Raw genomic sequence first — 25,965 nt, forward strand, 5'->3', positions numbered from 1 at the left:
ACAGCGTGCCGTGTTCTCCTCTGTTCTGCCGTCAACCGTCACACAGACCGACGGACACCTGGCCAGGCAGCACTGGCAGCCATGTGAATAGGACAGATTTACCAGGCGTGTTCAGGCAACAGCAGGTGGGGCAGGACTTGCTATCTAACTGCTTCTCCAATCTTCCTCTTGAGTCTGCGCTTAGATTTTAAGGAAGAAACTGCAGGAATTGGTAACTGACCAGAGGGAGAAAGACGCAGGGAACAAATACAGATTTCAGGGGCTGGAGGTCAACAGAGAAAATGTCAGGCACAACTAGAAAGGAGAAGTCATTAGTTTTAGATCTGCAGAGGGATGCTGATACTCAGCAATTAATAATGGCAAGACCAATATTCATTTCCTGACATCTATAATCATCTATAATAAAATCCAAATTGTTATAGTAAGCGCACCTTTTAGAATGTGAACCATTTTTAAATAATGCAAATCACTTGAGGAAGACGCAGTACAAAGTGAAGAGCTGACGCAAACACAGCGCCTGCTACATTCATCGTAAAAGGCAGAACTGAATTCTGGCGAGCCGGCAACGCAGGGGGAGAAGTGAGCGATGCTCTGTCGTATTGTACTCACTTATTGCTGCCGTTCAAGCAGGCTTTTTGCATAGCATCAACAGTGTATTGAAGAAATTCATGGGCATCTTCTTGGTTTCCAAAGCGGAAGTGCCTAGCTATTCCTAGAAAGTTTAAGGAAGAACAAAGGTTTATCATCACATATGATATGCCCAGGCTGTACCCTCCAAAAGTTGTATCTTATGACAGTATGTTGGTTAGAAAACTTTTGATAATTATTTTATGAGGAAACAGCACTAACCCCACCCTGAGAGCAGCTAGGATCATGCCCTTTAGACCATGAAAAGCCCATCTTGGCTAGAGTTTCTGAGAGCCCAGAGACTTCAACCATCTTCAGCAAGTTCATAAAATTATACTTGAATAAATTCACTTTGGCTGTATTGTCTCAGAAATTTGTTGACAATCTTATGGTAGTGCACACATCTTAAATTTGGTGCCAGATCTCCCTAAGAGAAGCCATGCAAAACATAAATGTCTGAACCTATGTAAATTCCATCCCAATAACCCACAGAACATGTTACACGGTCAGTTGCACAGCAACATTTCAGTCCTGTTTCTAATTGACTACACAGTTGCAATACAAAATTATATAATAATAAAAACGACACAAAAGTACAAATAATATCATGATAAAACATTATATATAGAATTTTGTGTATGAACTATACAAATATACATTAGCTTGAATCATATGATATTGCCAATATTTCACCAGTTCTGACCTACAAAAATGGCAATTTCAAGATTCAACTACATATGTATGTATATGTGTGTGTGTGTGTTTGTGTGCATGTTTGTGGATTATGTATACACAAACATAGAGCAATGACATTTTCTTAAAGAGTAGCTTTAAAAATACTAATCACGCCTGCCATGCATATATAAACAAACAAAATCACTGTTGGCTAAAATTTTGCCAGGATCCGACAATGTTTAAAAAATTTTTGCATTGTCTCCTCTGGTCTGTTAATAGCGCCAAGGGGCCAATATAACACCTTTTAATCTTCAGCAGCTTTTTAGGCAAAAGGATTATACATTGTCACTGTATAATTATCTACCCCTATAATTACCCAGCTAGATACCAGATTAAGAGTCAGGGTTTTTTTATTTGCATGCATTTTTTACTCCAAGTCAGTCAACTGAGATGATGTAAAAGCTTATTGCAAAAAACACACAAAGTGTATAAAAAATTTCATGTAAACTATCAGGATCATTCCAATGCAAAAGAAAATTGTAAAATCATTTAGAATTTAAATAGTAAAAGTGAAATTTATCCACGAATTTGCTGTTATGAGTATGAATTTTTCTTTAAGAGTATAATTAACTTTATTTTGATAATTCCTCTCACTATGTATAATGTAATATTCATTCACTGAATTAAAATTAATTGAAAACTACTTAAACCCGTGGAACAATATTAGAGGAAGTATTATTCAGCAGAGAAATCCAAATATCTAGGGAGGAAAAATCATTGTAAAACTTAATGCTTTTATTAACTGAGTTTTTAAAAAATTTTAAATTTGCTTATATTAAACTGAATACTGTCTGCATTATATTGTCATCTTTTGCTTTAAGGTTTCGAGTGTGTTTACATAGTAAATGTTTCACTAAAATTTGTTATTAAAGACATATCCGTGTATGATAAAATGTTTGTTTTTTGTCATACACAGGGACTCATTTTTACCAGTTAGGCTAATAAGACCAACTAGCTAGTAAATACTAATGTAAACTACTGTAGATGATACTTACGCCGCATCTCATTAATGACAAACATCGGTTTAATAACATCCCCAGGATTACTGAGTGCCTGGGTGATATGTGCTTGCATTGTACACATCATACAAAATCCTTCTGCATGACCTGAAAGATAACAGATGATAATCCTCCAAATTAGCAAAATATGACTCTATATACACATCAAGGGATGTTATAAACAGAAGTTTTTTTAAATGACTCAAAGTTATGCAAATTTGAAACAGTAAATTTACAGATTTAAGAATCTCAACAAACCCCAAACAGAAGAAACATAAAGAAAATTACACAAAGGACCGCTCAGTCTGATTGCTTAGAACAATGATAAAAACATTATGTACATAGGAACAAAGGTAAAACTGACAAGAGACCTTGTCAGAAACAACACAAGACAGAGGACAGTGGAGTAACATCTTTCAAGTATTAAAAATGTCAACACAGGATTCTCTACCCCATGAAAAAGGAGATTCCACTTCTGGGAAGACAAAGTAAAGGTACTTTTCCCTGTTCCTCTGGCTGAGTACAACAAAAACCTCTGCACGCTGTATATGAGACAAAGGTAAGAAAGCTTGGAAAGACAGCAAAAGACAAGCGAGCAACTTCAGAACCCAAGGAATGACAGTGTGCCGAGTTCCCTGGGGTTTTTTTGTGCCTCATATATTCCAGACTTGGAGCCGGAGAAGCCAGTAACTTAGAAACACCAACAAATGGAGAGGACAAAGCCCCAAGGAAGGCGTGCTCAAAGGACTGGGAAAAGGGAAGCCTAGCAAGACAGAAAACTTCAGACAATAATCACTCTACTCCAGCCAAACTCCACAGAAAAACTCTGGCCCCACTCCTACCTGTGCCAGGAAAGGCCAAGTGAGGAACCTAGACTTCCACTGGCCAGGCTGTAAAGAGGCATCCCAACCCACTCACTGGAGTAGTATTAGGGAAGATGAACCAGGAGCTGGAACCTCATCCACACTGGGTGATAACAAATCGCACCACCCATCCCACGGTGTCAGTGACGATCAAGCGAGGGGCCTGGACTTCCACTGCCACCCAGCAGTAGAGAGGCGCCCCTCCAAACTCCCCACTGGGGGAATGTCAGAATCAGGACTTTCACTACCACCCAGTGGTCAAAAGCCACTCCCACTGCATGTCAGTGGGAAACTATGCGAGGAGCAGGAACTCCCAAGCCCATCCAGCAGGAACAAGGAGACCCAACCTTGAGTGTCAACAGAGACCAAGTAAGAAAGCTGGACTTCTACCTCCACCTAATATTACTTCCTTTGCCAGAGTGGTATCAGAGAAAGTCAGCTAGAACAGACATCAGATAAGATCCAGTGTGTTCTAACATAGCACAAAAATGCCCAGATTTCAACTATCACTCATCATACCAAGAACAAAGAATTTCTCAAACGGAGTGAAAAAAGACAATGAATAGATGTCAACACTGAGATGACAGAGATGTTAGAACTACCTAACAAAGGTTTTAATGCAGCCATGATAAAAATGCCTCAACAGGTAGTTATGAATACACTAGAAACAAATGAAAAATGTAGAAAGATTCAACAAAGATATAAAGAACAAAATGGAAATTTTAGAAATGAAAAATACAATAATCAAAATAAGCAAAGTGGGTGAGCTAAACAGAAGAATGGAGATGAAAGAGGAAAGAATCAGTGAACATGAAGACAGAGCAAGAGAAATTACCTACTCTGAACAACAGAGAGAAAACAGACTGGGGGGGAAAAATGAACAGAGCCTCAGGGGCCTGTGGGACTCTAACAAAAGACCTAACACACATGTCAACAGAGTGCCAGAAGGAGAGGAGGGAGAGGGCTGGGCCGAAAAAGTATTACAGGGAATAAAGGCTGACATTTTCCCAAATTTGGCAGAAGATAAAATTCTATAGATTCAAGAACCTGAGCAAACCCCAAACGGGAAAAAAACAAAGAAACCTTCTGAAAACTAAAGACACAGAACAAAATCTTGAAAGCAGCGAAAGAAAAACAACACCTTACCTATAGGAGAAAAACAATTTGAATGACAGTGGATTTCACGTCAAAAATCATGGAGGTCAGAGGAAGCAGCACAATAATTTTTAAGTGCTGAAAGAAAAAGGACTGTCAACCCAGAATCCTATACCCAATGAAAATATCCCTCGGGAATGAAGGCAAAATCAAGACATTCGCAGATGAAGCAAAACTAAGAGAATTTGTCACCAGTAGACATACCCTTAAAGAATTACTAAAGAAGCTCTCTAAACAAAAAGGAAATGATTTTTTAAAAAAAAGAACCCTGGGACACCAAGGAGGAAGAAAAACACATGGCAATCAAAAATACAGGCAAATACAATAGGCTTTCCTTCTCTTGATTTTTCTAAATTATGTGATACTTGGAATAAAAATTTTAACAATGTCTGATGTGGTTCAAAATGTATGTAGAGGAACTATTTAATTACATGGTAACTAGGGGAGAGTAAAGGGAGGTAGGAGGTAAGGTTTCTACACCTCCCTTGAACTGGTAAAATGACAGCACCAGTAGACTGCAATGAGTTATGTATATGGAATGAAAACCTAGAGCAACCACTAAAAACACTAAATAAAGAGATACACTCAAAAACATTATAAATAAGTCAAAATACAATTCTCAAAAATATTCAAGTACCCCACAGGAAGGCAGGGATAAGAAAATAGAAATGAAAAACAGAGAACAGAAAACAAAATAAAAAATGGCAGACTAAAGTCCTAATATACCAATAATCATCTTAAGTGTAAATGTTCTAAATACACCAATTAAAAGACCCAGACTAACAAAGTAGATTTAAAAACATGACAACTATCTGCTGTCTACAAAAAACCTCACTTCAAATGTAATGATACAGGCAGGCAGAAAGAAAAAAGATGGAAAAAGATACGTCATGCAAACATTAATCCAAAGAAAGCAGGAATAGCCATATTAACAGCAGATAGAGTACACTCCAGAGCAAAGAAAGCTACCAGAGAAAGGGACATTATATAGAGTCAATACACCAAAAAGACAGAGCAATCCTAAATGTGTTTGTACCAAACAAGAAAGCTGCAAAATAGATGACTCAAACTCAGATAGAACTGAAAACAGACACAGAGAAATCCACAATTAGACCTGGAAATCTCAACATCCTCCTGTCAACAATTGATTGAACAATCAGACAGAAAATCAGCAAGGATATAGAAGAACCTGACAACACCATCAGCCAATGGGATCTAATCCACATTCACAGAACACTCCACTCAACAGCAGAAGAAACATTCCAGCACTCACAGAACATCTACCCAGACAGACCATATCCTAGGCCACAAAACAAACCCCTTCAAATTTAAGAGAACTGAAATCATATAGAGTGTGTTCTCCAGTCACAATGGAATCATATCAATCTGACACAGAAAAAGGATTTGACAAAAATCAATACTCATTCATGATAAAAAGCAGGAATCAGAAAAACAGAAATAGAAAGGCACTTCCTTGACTTGGTAAAGAGCATATACAAAACCTACAGCTAACATCAAACTGAGTGCTTTTCCAAGATGAGAAACAAGGCAAGCATACCCGTTCTCATCACTCTTATTCAACATAGTGCTGGAAGTTCCAGCCAGTGAAATAAGGCAAGAAAAGGAAATAAAAGGCATATCAATCAGTAAGGAATAAGTAAAACTGACCCTATTTGCATATGACAGGACTGTCCATGTAGAAAAACCCAAGGACTCTACAAAAAAAAAAAAAAAAAAAAAAACACCTAGAACTAATAAGTGTGTTTGTCAAGATAACAGGATTTAAAATCAACATACAAAAAATCAAATGTATATTTATACACCAGCAATAAACACGTTGATACCAAAGTTAAAAATACACCACCACTTACATCCCTCAAAAAACAAAAGAATTAGGTACAAATCTGACAAAGGATGCCAAAAACCACACACAGCTGGGGAAAGTAAGCAAAGAAGATCTAAATAAATGGCGAGACATACCATGTCCACAGATTGGAAATGTCAACATAGTAAAGATGTCAACTCCCCCAATCGAGATACATATTTAACATAATTCCTTTCAAAATCCCAACAAGATTTTCTTGTAGATATAGACAAGATTATTCTATAATTTATATGGAAAGACAAAGGAACCAGAATAGCTAAAATAATTTTGAAAAAGATAAAGCAGGTGAAATCATTCCATCTGATACCAAGACTTATTGCATAGATACAAGAATAAAGACTGTGTGGAGGGACAGACACATACCATAACGGAACAGTATAGGGAACCCAGAAATAGACCCACACGAAGATGCCCAGTGATTGCTTTTTTTTTTTTTACAAAGGTGCAAAAGTAATTCAATGGATGAAAGAGAGCCTTTTCAACCAATGGTGCTGGAGCAAATGGATATCACAGACAAAAAAAATAACCTCAACCTAAACCTCACACTACACAAAAATTAACTTAGAATGTATCACAGACCTGAACATAAAATGTAAAACTATAAAATTTTTAGGAAAAAAACATGGGATAAAAGTCTTCAGGATCAAGGGCAAGGCAATGAGATCTTAAACTTGACACCAAAGCACAATTCATAAAAGGAAAAATTGTACCTCACCAAAATTAAAAACTTGCATTTTGTGAAAGATTCATTAAGGAGATGAAAAGCTTCAGACTGGGAAAAAATATTTGGAAACTACATACCTGACAAAAGCCTAGAATCTAGACTATATAAAGAACTCTCAGAACTCAACAATATAAAAACAAAAAATGCAATAGAAAATGAGCAAAAGATATGAAGAAAGAGTTCACCAAAGAGGATATACAGATGACAAATAAGCACATGGAAAGATGTGCAAAACCTTTAGGCATTAGGGAAATGCAAATTAAAACCACAATGAGATACCAGTGCAGCTAAAATGAAAAATAGTGACAACACCAAAAACTGGCAAGAATGCAGAGAAACTGGAACCCTCATACATTGCTGGTGGGAATGTAAAATGGTCAGCCACTCTGGAAAATTGTTTGGTAGTTTCTTATAAAACCAAACATGCATCTACTGTACGGCCCAGAAATTGCAGACCTGGGCATTTATCCCAAAGAAATAAAACTTATGTTCACATATATTGTACACTCTAATGTTTATAGAATCCCCAAACCGGAAATAACTCAGAGATCAATTACTGAATGAGGGGTTAAATAAACTGTGGTATATCCATACCATGGAATACTACTAAGCAATAAAAAGGAACAAATTATTAATACACAACAATAACCTGCATGAATCTCCAGAGAATTATGCTGAGTGAAAAAGAGAATTCCAAAGGTTACATATTGCATAATTATATATATATGTATAACATTCTTGAAAGGATGAAATTATAGAAATGGAAAGCAGATTAGTGGTTCCAGGGGTTAAGAGGAGGTAGGGGCACAAGAGAAGTGGGCTTCGCCATAAAAGGGAAACATGATGGACCCTGTAGTGATGGAAATGTTCCGTATCCCGACTCTATCAATGTCAATATCCTGGTTGAGATATTGAACTATTGTGTTAAAACTGGGGGAAACTGGGTAAGGTGTATGGGATGTCTGTGTTATTTCTTACAATTACGTGTGAATCTACAATTACCTCAAAAGTTTTTAAAATGGCAAAAGATGGACATTTCAGACCGAAAATAAAAAATAAGAAAACACATACCTAGAACAAAACCCAAAAAAACAGAGTTCATCACCAGCAACAGGGCAAGTCATGCAGGCATAAGGAAAAATACCAGAGGGAAATCTGGATCTACATAAAGGAATTAAAAGCAGTGGAAATGGTAAATGAGTAGGTAAATATAAATTTTTTTTTTTTTGAGGAAGATTAGCCCTGAGCTAACTACTGCCAATCCTCCTCTTTTTGCTGAGGAAGACTGGCCCTGAGCTAACATCCGTGCCCATCTTTCTCTACTTTATATGTGGGACGCCTGCCACAGCATGGCTTGCCAAGCGGTGCCATGTCCCCACCCAGGATCTGAACTGGTGAACCCAAGGCCGCCTAAGCAGAATGTGTGCACTTAACCACTGTGCCACCGGGCCGGCCCCTAAAGAGACCTTCAACTAATAAAGCAAAACTCATAAAATTTATTTAAACCAAAAATAACACAACAACGTAGTATGTGGTTAAAATAGGTAAAAACAAAACATAAGAAAATAGCAAGAATGTCAAGAGAGGGAAGATGAAAGCACATTGTCATACAGTTCTTATGTTACACAAGAAGTGGAATATTATTGGATGGTGAACTGTGATAAGTTATTAAAAATGTATGCTGTAAGCCCTAAAGCAACCACTAAGAAAAAGAAAAGAAAAGAAAGTTCTAGAAAATATGCCCATAAAGGAGATTAAATAATATCATAAAATTACTCAATGCAAAAGAAGGCAGAAAAAGATGAAAAAGGAACAAAGAATAAACGGGACAAATAGAAAACAAATAGCAAGACGGTGAATTTAAGTCCAATCTTAATCTCCTTAAATAAAAATTATTTACATCCAAAAATAAAAGGCAGAGACTGTAAGATTGGGTTAAAAAACAAGACCAAACTATACACTGTTTACAAGAAACCCACTTTAAACACAGATACAAATAGATTAAAGGTAAAAAAGATGGACGAAAGATACACCATGCTGACACTCCTCATAAGAAAACTGGAACGGCTCTATTTATCTCAAAGTATATTTCAGAGCAAAGCATATTATTTGGGATAAAGAGGATAATTTCATAAATTATAAATAGGTCGGTTCAGCAAGAGGTCATAATAATCTTAAATGACAGAGCTTCAAAATACAGCCATACCTCATTTTATTGTACTTTGCTGTATTGTGCTTTGCAGATAGTGTGTTTTTCACAAATTGAAGGCTTGTGGCAACTTGCATTGAGCAAGTCTTTCAGCACCGTTTCTCCAACAGCATTTGCACACTTCGTGTCTCTGTGTCACATTTTGGTATTCTCACAATATTTCAAATTTTTTCATTATTATTATATTTGTTATGGTGATCTGTGATCAGTGATCTTTGATGCTCCTATTGTAACTGTTTTGGGGTGCCACAAACTGCGACCATATAAGACAGCAAACTGAATCGATAAATGATGTGTGTTCTGACTGCTCCACTGACTAGCCATTCCTTTTTTTTTTAACGATTTTTTTTTGAGGGAGATTTGCCCTGAGCTAACTACTGCCAGTCCTCCTCTTATTTTGTAGAGGAAGACTAGCCCTGAGCTAACATCCGTGCCCATCTTCCTCTACTTTATATGTGGGACGCCTGCCACAGCATGGTGTGCCAAGCAGTGCCATGTCCGCACCCAAGATCCGAACCAGCGAACCCTGGGCCACCGAGAAGCAGAACGTGCGCACTTAACTGCTGCGCCACCGGGTCGGCCCCTGACTAGTCATTCCTGTCTCTCCTTTTCTTTGGGCCTCCCTATTTCCTGAGACACAAAATACTGAAATTAGGCCAATTAATAACCCTACAATGGCCTCTAAGTGTTCAAATGAAAGGCAGAGTGGCGCGTCTCTCACTTTAAATCAAAAGCTAGAAATGATTAAGTTTAGTGAGGAAGGCATGCTGAAAGGCAAGATATGCCAAAACCTAGGCCTTTTGCGCCAAACAATTAGCCAAGTTGCAAACGCAAAGGAAAAGTTCTTGAAGGAAATTAAAAGTGCTACTCCAATGAACATATGAATGAAAAGAAAGCGAAACAGGCTCATTGCTGATATGGAGAAAGTTTGAGTGGTCTGGACAGAAGATCAAACCAGCCACAACATTCTCTTAAACCAAAACCTAATCCAGAGCAAGACCCTAACTCTCTCCAATTCTCTGAAGGCTGAGAGAGGTGAGGAAGCTGCAGAAGAAAAGTTTGAAACTAGGAGAGGTTGGGTCATGAGGTTTAGGGAAAGAAGCCGTCTCCATGACATAAAAGTGTGAGATGAAGCAGCAGGTGCTGATGCAGAAGCTGCGAGTTACCCAGAAGATCCAGCTAAAACCATTGCTGAGGGTGGCTGCACTAACCAATAGATTTTCAGAGGAGACAAAGCAGCCTTATGTCGTAAGAAGATGCCATCGAGGACTTTCCTAGCTAGACAGGAGAAGTCAATGCCTGGCTTCAAAGATTCAAAAGACAGGCTGACACTCTAAGGCAGCTGGTGACTTTAAGTTGAAGCCAATGCTCATTTACCATTCTGAATAAGCCTAGAGTCCTTAAGAATTAGCTATATCTACTCTGCCTTGCTCTGTAAATGGAACAACAAAGCCTGGATGACAGCACATCTGTTTCCAACATGGTTTACTGAATATTTACTGCTGTTGAGACCTACTGCTCAGAAAAAAAATTCCTTTAAAAATATTACTGCTCATTGACAATGCACCTGGTCACCAAGAGCTCTGATGGAGATGTACAATGAGATTAATGTTTTCATGCCTGCTAACACAACATCCATTCTGCAGCCCATGGATCACGGAGTCATTTTGACTTTCAAGTCTTACTACTTCAGAAATACATTTCATAAGGCTATGACTGCCATAGATAGTGATTCCTTCAATGGATCTAGGCAAAGTAAACTGAAACCATCTGGAGAGGATTCACCATTCTAGATGCCATTAAGAATATCTGTGGGGCTGGCCCCGTGGCTGAGTGGTTAAGTTCGGGTGCTCCACTTCAGCATCCCAGGGTTTTGCCGGTTCAGATCCTTGGCGTGGACATGGCACTGCTCGACAGGCCATGCTGAGGCAGCATCCCACACAGCACAACCAGAGGCACTCATGACTAGAATATACAAGAATAAACTGGGGGGCTTTGGAGAGAAGAAGGAAAAAAAAGAAGATTGGCAACAGATGTTAGATCAGGGCCAATCTTCAAAAAAAGAAAAAGAATATTTGTGATTCATGGAAAAAGGTCAAAATCAACATTAACAGGAGTTTGGAAGAAGTTGATTCCAACCCTCATGGATGACTTTGAGGGGTTGAGGACTTCAGCAGAGGCAGTAACTGCAGGGGGGGTGGAAAGAGCAAGAGAACTAGATTTAGAAGTGGAGCCTGGAGATGTGAGTGAGTTGCTGCCATCTCATGATCAAACTTTAATAGATGGTGAATTACTTCTTATGGATGAGCAAAGTGGTTTCTTGAGCTGGAATCTACTCCTGGTGAAAATGCTGTGGAGATTGTTGAAACGACAACAAAGGATTTAGAATACGACATAAACTTAGTTGATAAAGCAGTGGCAGGGTTTGAGAGGACTGACTCCAATTTCAAAAGAAGTTCTACTGTAGGTAAAATGCTATCAAACAGCATCATGTGCTACAGAGAACTTGTTCAGGAAAGGAGGAGTCAATTTATGCGGCAAACTTCACTCCTGTCTTACTTTAACAAATTGCCACAGCCACCCCAACCTTCAGCAACCACCACTCTGATCAGTCAGCAGCCACCAACATCGAACAAGACCATCCACCAGCAAAATGATTAGGACCCACTGAAGGCTCACATCTATTCAACACTGTAATGGAGGTACCGGCACATGCATTACAGCAAGAAAAAGAAATAAAGAGCATGCACACTGGAAATTAAGAACTAAAATTTTCCTTATTCACAGATCACATGATTGTCTCCATAAAATCTTAAGGAATCTTTTTTTAAAAAACACTACTAGAATTAAGAAGTGAGTTTAGCAAGGTTGCAAGATATAAGATCAATACCAAAAACTCAACTGCATTTCTATATGCTAGCAATAAACAATCAGAAATTGCAATTCAAAAAATATTACCACTTATAACAGCTTTCAAAAATATGAAATACGTAGGGATAGATCTGATTTAAAATGTGCACATTATACCTGTATATTGAAAACTATACAACATTGCTAAGAAAAATTAAAGATAATCTAAATAAATGGAGAGGTATACTTTGTTTGCGGGTCAGAAGACAATAGTGTTTAGATGTCAATTCATCCCAAACTGATTGATGGATTCAATGCAACCCCAATCAAAGTCCCAGGAAGCGTTTTTATAGAAATTGACAAACTGATTCCAGAATTCATTTGGAAAGGCAAAGGACCAAGAATGGCCAAAAAAAGTTTGAAAAAGAAGTTGTTGGAGGACTTACCTCACTTCAAAACTTTTAAATATACAGTAATCAAGACACTGTGTTACGGTGTCGTCAAGATAGACAGTGGACCAGTGTAACAGATGGATATGGCCAACTGATTTTTTATAAAGTTGCAAAGACAGTTCAGCGAAGAAAGGACTATCTTCTGAACAAATAGTGCTGGAACAATTGGATATGCATATTGAAAAACATGAACTTCGATCCATTCTTCACACCACAAATAAAAATTAACTCAAAATATATTGTGGACGTAAATATAAAAGCTAAAACTATAACACTTCCAGAAAAAAATCCTTGTAACCTCTGGTTAGGCAAAGATTTCTTAATACAACACCTAAAGCACAATTGATAAGAAAATAAATAATGAAGTGGAATTCGTCAAAACTAAAAATGTGTCCTTTAAAAGACAGTGTAAGAGAATATTTTGTCCAGACTGGGAGATAATACTTGTAAATTACATATCTGATAAAGGATTTCTATCCAGAATACGTAAACGACTCTCAATACTCAACAATAAGAAAACCACCCAGCTTTAAATCAGGTAGAAGATAGGAACAGGCAAAGCAAATACACAGATGGCAAATACCACCTGGAGAGATGCACAACATTATTATTCATTAGAGAAGTGCAAATCAAAACCACAGTAAGATACTACTATACTACACACATATCAGAATGCCTAAAATTGAAAAGACTGACCACACCAACTATTAGGGGAGATATGGAGCAAATGGAACTTGAATTCGCTGCTGGTGGGAGAGTAGAATAGCACAATTCCTTTGGGAAATAGTTTGGAACTATCAAGATTAAGCACACACACACTATAGGACCAAGCCGTATTACTCCTAGATATTTACCTAATGAAATGAGAACATGGCCTTACAAAGACTTGTTTACTAATGTTCATAGCAGCTTAATTTGTGATGGCCCAAAAAGGGAAACCACACAAATGTCCATCAATAGGTGAACAGAGAAACAAATTGTGGTATATCCATACAATGGAATACTACTCAGCAATAAAAATTAACTACTGATACATGCACCGACATGGAATAATGTTGAAATAATAGTGCTGAGTGAAAAAAGCCAGGCAATATAAGAACATATACTGTATAATTCAACTTATATGACATTCTAGAAAATACAAACTAATCTATAGTAGACAGAAAGCATACCAGTGATTGCCTGCGGTGAAGGGGATGAGGGGCAGGAAGGGGTGGAAGGCAGTGATTTCAAAGGAGTGCTGGGAAACTTTAGGGGGCGATGAACATGCTCATTATCTTAACTGTGGTGATAGTTTCATGGGTGTATACAATCAAAATGCATCAAATTGTATATTTTAAATATGCGCAATTTACTGTATATCAATTATACCTCAGTAAAGCTGGGAAAGCAAGAAAGAAAAGGAAAGAAAGGAAGGAAAGAAAGGAGGGTGGGGGTGAGGGGGGAGGGGGAGAGGGAGAGAAAGAAAACTACCAGTAGCATAAAAGATAGGCACCTAACCCTGGACACCTGGAGCTTCTGAATTTTGGTCTTGGTGCTCCCTCTCGATGTCCAGGTGCCAGTCCTGGGTATTCATCCACACCCTACTTTCATTAAAAGTGCAGAAGTGATAGGAAAGCTGTCCGTGGGGAATGAATTATGGACTTAGAAAGGGAGGAGATGAGGGCGAACAGAAGCTTCACTCTGGGGCCGGCCCGGTGGCGCAGCGGTTAAGTGCACACGTTCTGCTTCGGCAGCCCTGGGTTCACCGGTTTGGATCCCGGGTGCAGACATGAAACCGTTTGGCACACCATACTGTGGCAGGCGTCCCATGTATAAAGTAGAGGAAGATGGGCACGGATGTTAGCTCAGGGCCAGCCTTCCTCAGCAAAAAGAGGAGGATTGGCAGAAGTTAGCTCAGGGCTAATCTTCCTCGAAAAGAAGAAGGTTCACTCTGTAACTTGAACCCCTTGGCTTAACAAACGCCTCTAGGCAGGGAGACACAGGTGACTTTCCTTTGGTTTCTTTAAATTTTTCTGTACTTTCCAAAATCTTCACAAGCATTATTTTGCTCTTTGCTGGGGGGGAGGGTGAGTTTTAAAAGAACTAGTTTAAATTCTCCATTAAGTAAAGAACTATGCAAAAAGAAACCAAGGGGTTTTCACCCTGATAATTAGTGAATAGCACCTGAACATACACACAAATCTGAGCAGCAACGCAGATCAAAGAATAGGGAGGTTTCATTTATCAAGGATGAAGGATATTTACAAGAGATGCAGAAGGTCAAAACCTCAAAAAACAGATATGTTCTAAATTCTGAATTTCACTTGTCAACCACTGAGTTGGCTTTCACCTAATTAAAGACATAATATGTTTTAACTGATTTCCTGCCCTTTAGGTTGAAAACTGAGCTCTCACAGCTAAAGGGAAGTCCTGGATGAATTTCCAGGAGGTTGGGGGCAGCAGCAAGAGGCTCCTCTCCACTAAGGCTTACAAGCCTGTGGGTGAACCAAGCCCCAGAGCACAGGATGGATGCCAGCAGAGGCAGGATTTCTTAACCCTGCTTGTCCCAAGCTGTTGGCGGCAGACATTTATGTTGCATTTTTTAGCAAGTGTAGAAAGCCAGCAGGGGCTTCAGAAATGCCAAATGCTGATAAAATACGTTTCTTTGAAAACAACTTCACAGGTCAAATTAGGTGCAAAATGCTTTTTATGCAACCAGAATACAAATCTTAAGAGTCTTCTTCCATGGTTTCTAAAAGAACAAACCAACTCCTTAGTGACCAGAGAATTCTGGGCTTAATCCTTCACTTTCATTTCGGAGGAAAAAATGAAAGTAGGTTAGCACACCACAACACTATACACATAACATAACAGAACACTTACATGTCTTGGAGTGTTCGTGCGATAGCATGTAATTGGCGAGAGGCGGTGTGTAAGTTAAACACTGCAATGCTGCGTTGGCAAAACAGGTATTGCCCAAATTCTGGAGCCCAGCTCCAACTCTATGCGTCTGCTGCCACTTAAGACAAATCTTCTCAGATGGGAAAAGAACTTTCTGTGGAGGGGCAATGCCATCACCTAGGGCTAGAAAAATGAACAACAAATATTTAAAAACAAAGCTTTGCGTGCTTCTGAAGCTAAAGAAGTGGCAACACATCAAACTTGAATCCGATCACGATTCTAAATCTTATTACTAGCTAACCAGAAATACACGGGAGAAAGGGACATTTTAAAAGATAGAGCCCAGGATGTGGGAAACTCTAAATGGGTTTCTTCAATAAATTTAAAGGACAAAAAGGAGGAGGGATTACAAATTAAAAGAAACTTAAAAGACATCCACAAGATACAAAGCATAGATTTTGTTTGGACATTGATTTCAAGAGTCACCTGTTAAAAATAATTATGTGACAACCAGCGAAATTTGAACATTGACTAGATTTTTAATATAAAGATGTTTTAATTTTTAGAAAAGAATTCTTTAGATATATGCACTAAAATATTTATAGATAAAATGTGAAGTTTTGGATTTGCTTTAAAATGATGGGGACAGGGGAAAGGAATGTGTGGAGGTATTATTGGCCATGAGTTGACAAAAGCCAGAGTTGACTGATGGGTACGCGAGTGTTCATTATAATTACTCTTTCATATGTACGTAAAAATTTTCATAATAGAAAGCTTTAAAAAAATAAACAGCAACACAAGCAATAAAAAGCGCAGGATACGTCAATTCCCAAAAACGTTTGCTATGGATGCTTCTATCTAGCTCCAGCACCATCACTGTCATCCTCACCATCACCTCACTTCTTTGGTTCTTACCAGCTGTCAGACAGGCTCAATGCTGAGAGTTGGTAGTGACATCCTCCTCGTTTTACCAGTAAGGAAACAGGCTCTGTACCCAGGGCACCACTATACACACTCATAAATATACTATACATGGTCTAAAAGGTGTTTTACCTATTTTTAAGACTTAGAAACAAATTATTAATGACAATTATGCTAACAGAACTCAGGTGAAGCTCAAAAAACAACTTATTTAGGAAAGTTCAAAATCACCCACAGCAAGACTACTTTTTCAAAAGTGTCAGTTCCTTGGTGCTACTGAAGGCTGGCATGCCCAATAGATGGCTCTGTATTTTAATAGAGATATTAATGAGCATTTATGTATGCAAAGCCAGGCTTCCGCTTGGTGGGAAAGGGAGAGCAAAATTAAGAAAAGGGAAATGAGTGTGTTGAATGGGAGAAGGGCCCCAAAAAGGGCAAGGCGGGGCGATGTGAGCTGAGTCCTGGGGGGAAGAGGAGCCCCAGCAACACGACAAGAGGCTGGAGTGTGTAAGACATCCCACGGGAAAGGCCTGATGGTGAAGGTCTTTAGCCTCTACGTCTAACAGTCAATTAAACTGTTTGTTTGGTGATACAAACTCCCCCGCCCAAAACACCTTTATCAATTCACACCACCCACTCCCACATCATAACATCACACTTACTAAGAGGACTCAAAACAATAAAAGGGCCAAATTATTCTAAGCCAAATGACGTTCCGAGCAGTAACTAATCTATTTTATTTTTCTTTCAAAGCTTCCAAATCCAAAAGTCTTAGAAGTACCAACTGTAGAATCAATGTCTTATTTATCTGGATGCGTTTTAACAAGTGTAACCATGTCTAAATAGTTTCAACAAGTGTAACATTTACATCATCTGTTCTCTTTCAAAGAGCTTTATTACTACAGATGATTTTAACAGGTAAAAACTCTCCAAAACAGTTGGTTTGAGCCCATTTGTCAAACGCAACCTTGTTTTTTTTTGGGGGGGGGGGTGAGGAAGAGTGTCAATGAGCTGAGATCTGTGCGAATCTTCCTCTGTTTTGTATGTGGGATGCCGCCACAGCATGGCTTGATGAGCAGTGTGTAGATCCACACCCGGAGTCTGAACCTGTGAACCCCAGGCAGCCAAAGTGGAGCATGCAAATTTAATCACTACACCACCAGGCCGGCCCCAAGGGCAATCATTTTTAAAAACGTCTTTACATTTTTAGGACAGACATCTACTTAGGGAACTATATAGTTAACTGACAAGTTAAAATGCTTGCCCATCTCAATTCTCATCAAGACAAAGTTTATCTTTCAAAAAATAGGAATAAAAGAAACTACAAATATTATAGTCACTAAAAATAATCTACCCTGTTATGATACATATGTTAATCACAAACAAGCTGCAGAGGAAAATGAAGCCAGTCAGATAATGTGACTCTGCTGGCAACTCAGGTGGCAACACATCTTGTAAAACAAGCCCTCTCTGAAACCAGCAGCCCACCGACGGCATTTACACAGGAGTTTCTTGTGGTGACTCTCAAAAACAGTACCTTGATCCTTTTGTGGTGACGGTTTTGATTTATCAGGTACAGATGAACTTGAATAAACTACAGCACCAGGTACTGGTCCTAAAGAAAGCGTGTGATTTGAAACATCATTTAACGAAGACACAGCACCCCAGCCGGCAGAACCTGCATCCATGTCTCCAGGTGAGACTGCCTCAGAACTGCCAGGCTGATTCTGACAGGTTGATGCGTCTGAAGATTCAGAAGCTTTGTCAACTATGGTCATTGTTCAGTTCTGCAAAAGACAAAAAGCACACATTTGTTTCATAAGGTGAGAAATGCAGCCCACTTATTCTCCCATTAGATCCTGGAAAATCATCCTAGCCATTTTTCATTGTTTTCAAAAAAATCACCCAAATACAAAAGCAACAGTACTTTTTAACCTTGTAATCATTTCTCTGGGACATGTGGCATTGTAGTAATGTGAACATGTCAACAACTTTCAACTATAAAATCTTCAACGAAGTACTTGATTAGATCTTCTCATTCTATCCTATACCCCCTAAAAATCTGACATTTCAGTGTACAATCAGGCACCTTCAATTTCCAATGCTATACATTTGCCAAGTACCTGTATTTTTTTCTTTCTATTGCTTAAAACTAGAACGTGAAATGCACCAATACATTTGACTCAATTTTCAACTGATACATAAGTCCTCAGGGAAAAGTCTCAACTACATGAAGAGAAAATCTAGCTTTAATTTTGAGCTTAAAGTCCAAAACAACATTATTTAAAATACAGGAAGTCTCACCTTTGAAACACATTTTTCTGAAGAGGTCCATTTACTTGGCATATATGACTTCTTAAATGAAGCCCCTAAGACATTACTGACATCAAGCTTGAACACAAATACATGTTATAAAACTACTTCATTATAATTTTCTCTCTGAATCCTGTTTTAAAATCTTAGGGTTACCACTAATTGAGCATTTTCCATGTACTGAGCATTGCGTTCACGACTGAACACACGTGAATTTCTTTAATTTTCATAATGGACCTATGAGAGATGGGACAGAATCTGCAGGGTCTATAAAACGGAACAACTATAACCCAAACTAGTCGGCAACTGGGACTAGGCACCAGGTCCAACATTCCCAGTGGGGGTTGCTTCTGGCTACACCAACCTAGCCAATAGACTACTTTCAGGAATGGTTCCAAAATGGCCCAGTGGCAACCACACTGTATGCCCGCCCTCTGCAGATGCCTTCCAGGTATGCCCCGGCACAACACCCCAACCCGCTGACTAGACAGCGCCTGGCCTAGGAACCCCTCTGTACATTCCCTCTGTTCCCTCCCCACCTGCTCTCTCGGGGCTCTGCACACGCTATTCTTTTCTACCTAACTCTCTTCCATCCTCCCACCTCTGGGCAATTAACACTTCCACTTCTCAGTGTAAAATTCATTTTCTCTGAGACGCTTCCCTCGACCCCCTCCCACCCAGACTGGGTGAGAAGCCCTCTGAGAAGCTCCCAAGGCACCTTGTGCTGATTTCTACGGTAGCCCTTGAGCACATACTCCACAGCAGTTTTATTTGCTGCTCTCCATCCTGCTCCCATTGATATCCCTGACTTGGCAGAGAGAAGGCTTTCCACCCATGTGTTGAACAAATGAATGAACTCTGGAGATAGGAGGCAACTAGTGCTGGCTTTTAGCACCTGCTTGTCCTGAGTGATTTATATACAGTATCTCATTTAATCCTTAAAAAACTCTGAAGTAGGAACAACCTTTTAAAACTTGTTTTAAAAGATATGCAACACAGTAAAGTAAAAGGATAATAAATATCCATGTACACAACCAGCTCAAAGAATGCACTGTCTGCTCACAATGAGGTTTCTTAAAAAAGCCCCAATTTGGTTGTAATTTGGAATTAAGGTATGCTTACCAGCCCCTAAAAAGCTCAACCTTAAGAAATTTTTTGGAATCTTATGTAGAAACAGAAAAGTAGATGTTAATTAATAAAATAAGAAAAACTGAACTGAAATTTTAAGTCAATCTAAGACACAGGACCTTCATTCAGGAAGAAAGCTTGAGCCATATTATCAAATAAAGTTTACACTTTCCTCATCTAACAGTCAAAAGAAATTATGAAACAGTGTGGAGGCAAGAGTAAGAAAACGAAAGAGCAGGAGGAAGGAGGAGGAAAAGCAAAAGAAAAAGAAAGCCAAAAGAGAGTAACAAGGAAAAGTTAATCTAGCCTGACTTACAACAACATTAACTAGCAAAAACCTTGATTTCCCCGGGATAAACATCCCTTCAGGACAATCATTAACAAATGACCGAATAAAACCATTTTACTTGCTTCAATTGCCTTTTGGGGAGGGGGGGCGGAGGCGGGGAGGAATTCTTAAATGAAAACAATTAAGGAAAGCATATAACTCAGTCAATAAATAACCATATAGCATTATGACTTTGGGAAAACCATGCGTTCGTCTTCATTTGTATATTCAGCCAATGAAATCTTACTGTAAAACCATCAGGTGTCAGACTAAATTCCATCTACTACAGAGACGAAACCTTTCTAGAAAACAAACAGTGCTGTATAGGACCTAGGATTCATACCGTTACACGCTTTTTACTCTCAGTAAAGCTTCTGAACATCACTGTTATAAATCTCAGGACTTTTAAGCAACTATTTCAACAAACAGTTAAAAGTTCCTCTCAACATCTTCTGATGAGAGATATACAAAAAGTTACAAAAGCATGTTTGAAAAAAACCCAGTACATGGTCAAGGCTGGACGTGTGTGCAGGAATGAGACAAATTGACTTCACAAGTGTTTCCTTTGATTTAAGTACAACCTTTTATTCAAAAATCTTATAAGCCTCAGCCTCTTATATGTTATTTCTCCCTTGGTATTTCTACCAGATGCTAGAATGCAATATTCTTTTTCATGTTTTAAAAAGTATCTCTCTCTTTAAACATTGTGGCACGCCACACACACCACATACATTAAGGTAATAGTATCAATACCTGTAAAAAGAAACTGTTACACTCTGCTTCTTCATAAACAACGTAACCCACATTCTTGTAGCATCTCTATTTTAAGAGAAAAACACACAAGCTTTAAAAAGACACAACCTTGATTTCAATCCTTTCTAAGTAAACAAAACGGACTAGCCTTAAGCCTTTACAAATCAGACATTGCAGACTTAATTCAATGACATAAAAAAGAAAGTGAAACCTAAATAAAAACAATTAGGTGAAACCGATTATTCATACCTCTGTGCCCTCTGAATGAGTAACACAGTCAAAGGAGTAGAATTATGTTTAAAACATACAAGTCGAAATTTTTTTGAGACGCTACAAAGATGCACGCGTGAGAACCCGCAGTACCGCTGTTACCTTGAAAGAGAGGCGTTAACGAAAACAGTTTTCCAACCAGTATTACTGTTATTTGAGTGTATTTACTTTAAATGACCAACATGTTTTCCCATAAACAAGTAAGCCCTAAGGCCTCCCTGAATATAAAAGAGCTATTCAACAAAAGTAATCTCAACTGCATTCAGCACGGCGAGGTTAAAGTCCCAGATTGTAAAACTTCCGTCCCGTCAAATTTTCATTTCAAACGTCTGAAATCGATCTCCCTCTCCGCCCCCCCAACCCCTCCAGGTAAGTTGGCTCTTCGTGCCCCGAGGATAAAGACCGCGATCGGGGCGCACACGCTGTCGGGGACGCGCCGCGGGGGCCGGCCGGCCGGCCCCTCTCCTCCCCCCGCCGAGGGTGCCCGCTCCGCCCGGCGGCCGGCGCGGGGAACTCGGACGCTCGGCGGAGGAGCCAGGTGGACGGCCCCGCGCGGGCGGACCGGCGCGCCGGGCGGGGAGGGGCGCCCGGGTGGGAAAGTTTGTCTCTCCGGGGGGTGGAGCGGGGGCGGGAGGCGAGCCCCGGGCTGCGAGGGGAGCTCGGGGGCGGGAGGTGGCAGCCACGCGGGGGGCGGCCCGGGGACGCCGGGCTCGGCGGCCGGCGGCCGGCACACGCCCACCCCGGGCGGACCCGTGCCGGCCAGGCCGCCCCGGAGCCGCCCGCCGGGCCGGGCCCACGGGCCGAGGGGGCGGGCAGGGGCCGGGTGGGGGTGCAGGGCAGTGTCCATGGCAACCAGGGGGGTCCGGCCTCCCCGCGCAGCCCGGCTCTCCGGGCGCCCGGCCGCCGCGGCCGCCGCCCCCTCCCCAGCGGCCTGGCCCGGCCGGCGGCGGCGGCGCTGCCACCGGCGCGGCGGGGTCCCGGGCGGCCCGCGGCTGCGGAGGGGGCGGCGGGCGAGGGGCCGCGCCAGCCCCCGGCGGGCCGCGCCGGCAGCCGGGCGGCCGGGCCAGCTGCGGCCCAGGCGAGCGGGGCGCTCCGCGGGCCCCACGCCGGCCGGCGGCAGGCGGGAAGGAGGCGGGAGCTTACCTGACCCGGCTCGGCGCTCGCTCCATCCCCCTCGGCCGCCGCCGCCGCCGCCGCCGCCGCCGCCGCCGCACACAGCCCAGCCGCCCGGCGGGGGACAATGACGTGCCTCCATCCGGGCACCGCCGCCGCCGCCTCCGGGTCAGCGCCGCGCCCGCCGCGCCCCGCCGGGCCGCCAGGGGGCGCGCCAGGGCCGCGCCCGCACGCGCCGCCGCCCAGGGGCCGTCGCACAAGAGGCGCGGCGCGCAGCTAACGGGCCGGGCGAGCGCGGGAGGGGCCGTCGCCAAAGCGCCGCGGGCGCAGGCTGGCGCGCGCGTCACTGGCGCGCCGCGGGAGGAGCGCGCTGATTGGCGGAGCCGGCGCCGCGCGGCGTGGGCCGGGGTGGTCCTGCCCGGAGCGGTCGGCGGGAGCGGCCCGCGCGGCGCGGCGCGGCTGCAGCCAGCAGGGCGGCTGGAGGCCCGAGGTAACCCTGCGGCCCGCGCGGCGGACACCAGACGCGGGGCGCCTGGGACCCCCCAAATGGACGCGGCTCCGGGAAGACCTCCTTCGCGCGCGCTTCGCAACTACAACTGCGGCGCTCGTCCCTCGGCCTAGCGAGCCAGGAGCGCCAGCTGTGTATTCCGGGAAGCGGAGAATTTTCAACCTGGCTCCAGAAAAGGCAGACCCCCGCCCATCCCGCCCCGATTGCATCTCAGATCCGAGCATTCCCGTCTTTTGGAGGCAGCTAGACTACATCTTGCTCCCGAGGGCCAGGTCCATGCTCCCAGACGCCTACTGGATGTCTCCACCGCAAGATCGCACAGAGAACTAACTGATTCATCGTTGCATCCCCCCTCCACCACGACCCTGCTCCTCCCCGTTGGGTTCCCTGCTTTGATTAAGGACAAGGCGGTCTCCTGTCCTAACCTGAGTCCTCCCTCTGTCTCTCCCTCCTCAGGTGGTCTAACCCCTTGCACTGAGTCACGCCCACCCGACCTTCCCCGGGGCTGTGATCCTGACCCTCCCCAGGCAACCTTTCTTCTCTCACCGCGCCCATGCCCATCTGGGTTCTTCTAGTCTCTCCACTCCCTTCCAACTTCATGCTGTGGCCAGGATGATCTTTCAAAAACACGGGTCACATGTTGCTCCCCTCCTCAGAGCCTTCAGCTACTTTCTTGGCCCACAGAATAGTCTAAACTCCGCCTGATACTGAACTCTCCAGTTTCCCTTCCTCTTTTGTGTCCCAGCCATACTAGACTTTTTCCTACAAACACCCACTCCTACATCTGCTTATAGAAGTCCTACCTGCCTCTTCCTTGAAGCCGGTCTTGAATCCCCCATCAGAATCTTATCACCCCCCAACCCCGCAAACTGCACATATCTTTTATGGTAGCACTTATTTCGCTATTATTAAGGAAAGCAACCACTGAAGTCATTGCGATAGATATCAGTTGTGTGTTTGGGGCAGAACGTTGAAGTACCTTGAGGAAACAAAAAAGGAAGAGGGGAATCTCACACCTCCAAAATCCAGCGCCCACTTTGGGGATTAACACCACAGCTTAGTTCCTGAGGAAGAATGGTTATGGAATTTCACCTTCACAGCCTTTCAACACTACTAAGAGATTTGCAAGAACAGAACGGCCATAGGGATGAGACTCAGCAATTTGCTTGCCTTTTCCAAGTCACTTTCAGACGATAAGATTCAGAATGAGAAGGAATTAAAGAGCCAAACCTTAATATTCACCTGAGTCTTGTGGTACATATTTCAAAATTCTTCCCTTGGATGTCACATTAGAAGTCTGGCTTCTAATTTCATTTAACATTTTGCATTCGATTGACAAACTGCCCCTGCAGTAAGCATCTTAATACAGTACCTGAGAACCTTGGACAGGAATGGAGATTTTTTTTTTTAAAACCATCCCTTAGTGTTCTCTACCCACAACAGGTTTTTGGAGGTGGGGGACTCATTGCACAACCCCCTGCACCTTCCTCCCTGCCTTGAAAGCAAACACAGAGAGCCTTTTCCTCTAAAGAGTTTCAGCCGCTTACTACAGCAAACTGACAACATAAGTGGAGAAGTTGCAAAGGATATGAGGAAGTCCCTGCCTTCAAACAGCTGGATCTTTGGCTGAGACGGGAAGCAAAGTTGCCCCAGAAACTCATTTTCCTCCAGACCAGAGCTTAAGCTAAGTGAATGCTCCTTGGAGATTTCACGTTGCCTCTGTTCTTACAAGCTGTGTGACCTATGGAGATGACTTAGCCAGTTGCCTTTACCAAAACCGTCTTTATGCTAGAGGCAAACTGACACGAAGCGCCTCACATCCCCATCCCGGTGATAACATGATCAAAGACCAAAAGATATGAAAGAGGAATAAATCAGATTTTCCGAGGACCTCCAGACACTTAGGGAGCCTGCGGTGGCGCTGTTAATGCCCTAACCAGATCCCCTTTACTGCCTGGCGCACCCATGCATTCCCCTCCCAGCTGCTAGGAGTGTTAGCTGCTAATAGCCCACAGCTGCCTTCTTGTCAGCAGTCTTCTGACAACTGTTCTCGGCTGAAGGGGAGCTGCCTCATGGGATGGTAACCACCCCTACCTCCCCCTTACAGCCTATATCAATGGCTCACGGACGCAGGGGTTCAGAATGGCCTGGCCTCAAGTTGTGACCAGTCTTATGGTGCAGTTCATGCTCCAGAGCTCCAGTGGGATCCCAAGAAGCTCGTCTCCCACTGAGACTGCATCCTTGCTTAACCCTTTCCCTACCGTCTCCCTCCCTTCATTCCCTTTCTTCCCAGAGCATTCCCTCAACATATCACATGCACCTGAATTCTGTCTTAAGCCTGGCTAGCCTGGCTTAAGACAGGCAGTACCAGGAATGGTCCTGAGAAGCAGAGCCTAAGGATAGGATTTGAGGTGCTAGGTGGGACACTGATAGCTGTGCAGCTGTGTAAGCCTCCCACCTGGTGGGAACTGGGATGGGAAATGGCTGGAAGGAGATGCGTTGGCTTATTCAATCTCTGGTGTTTGAGGACGTGGGGAAAATAGTAGTTAAGAGAATTGTGAAATTGGGTGGCCACTGATGCTTTCACAAGGGAAAATGACTGGCTCCGGGCAATCAGTCATCAATGTAAAGCAAAGCACACAAGCCAGAGGGCCTCCTTAGCAGGCTGTTGTAACCATCATCTGCAGTCAGAGGGTGGACAGTCCTGAGGACCAGGCTCAGATGCATTTATAAGGAGCAGAACTTGAGAAATGATTGACTCCTCAGCCATGCTCTGTTTCCAACACTCAAGTCAGGGCTCTGATAATAAGGAAGAGGTGGGATGAGAATCTAACCAGAGCAGAACTTCAGACTCCGCTGAAATCTTTGGGCCTGCAGAAGTGGCCCACTCCCACTCCCTAGCCTGAAGACTATACAAGCAGCATGAAATGAGGCAGGTACCCTTCAAGACAATGCATCCTTCGGGAGCTGCCCCCACAGCCCCCTGGCTGCTAAACCAATCACTAGAGTTCGGTCTCAGTTTGACTTGACTGGGGAAGTGTTAAGCCTGCTTAGGGAGGAGAGGGGACTATATGTTGAGGGAGCTGCAGGACTCAGTTAATATATACCACAAGGAACTGGAAATAAGCCTGAAATCGATCCCAAGGGGACTAGATTGAGGGGGAGGTGGGAAACGGGAGAGTTTGTAGATATGGGGCTCTCTCCCGTAGTAGAGATCTAACACTTTGTCAAGGGCCCTGAGTGGGCTGGC

The 25,965-nt window shown here is 42.4% G+C and overlaps 1 protein-coding gene across 6 annotated transcripts in view; it reads right to left on the reverse strand.

Annotated features, from left to right (window-relative positions):
* The window catches only part of USP42 (ubiquitin specific peptidase 42), a 57,187-nt gene that overhangs the window by 16,807 nt on the left and 14,415 nt on the right, over positions 1-25,965 (reverse strand). For 2 of the 6 annotated variants that reach the window (XM_070567434.1, XM_070567431.1), the window contains exons 1-6: positions 22,238-22,386; positions 20,825-20,890; positions 17,840-18,089; positions 15,364-15,564; positions 2,358-2,468; positions 610-712 (exon numbers count right to left, since the gene is read on the reverse strand). In XM_070567434.1, coding sequence (XP_070423535.1) covers positions 610-712; positions 2,358-2,468; positions 15,364-15,564; positions 17,840-18,080 — 656 coding nt within the window. In that variant the 5' untranslated portion in view covers positions 18,081-18,089; positions 20,825-20,890; positions 22,238-22,386. Of the gene's footprint in view, positions 1-609; positions 713-2,357; positions 2,469-15,363; positions 15,565-17,839; positions 18,090-20,824; positions 20,891-22,237; positions 22,401-25,965 lie in introns of those variants that run through there. The other 4 variants (XM_070567432.1, XM_070567435.1, XM_070567429.1 and 1 more) reach the window with 3 other exon arrangements.

The sequence above is a fragment of the Equus przewalskii genome, chromosome 12 (genome assembly GCF_037783145.1).
Source record: "Equus przewalskii isolate Varuska chromosome 12, EquPr2, whole genome shotgun sequence".
Taxonomy (NCBI): domain Eukaryota; kingdom Metazoa; phylum Chordata; class Mammalia; order Perissodactyla; family Equidae; genus Equus; species Equus przewalskii.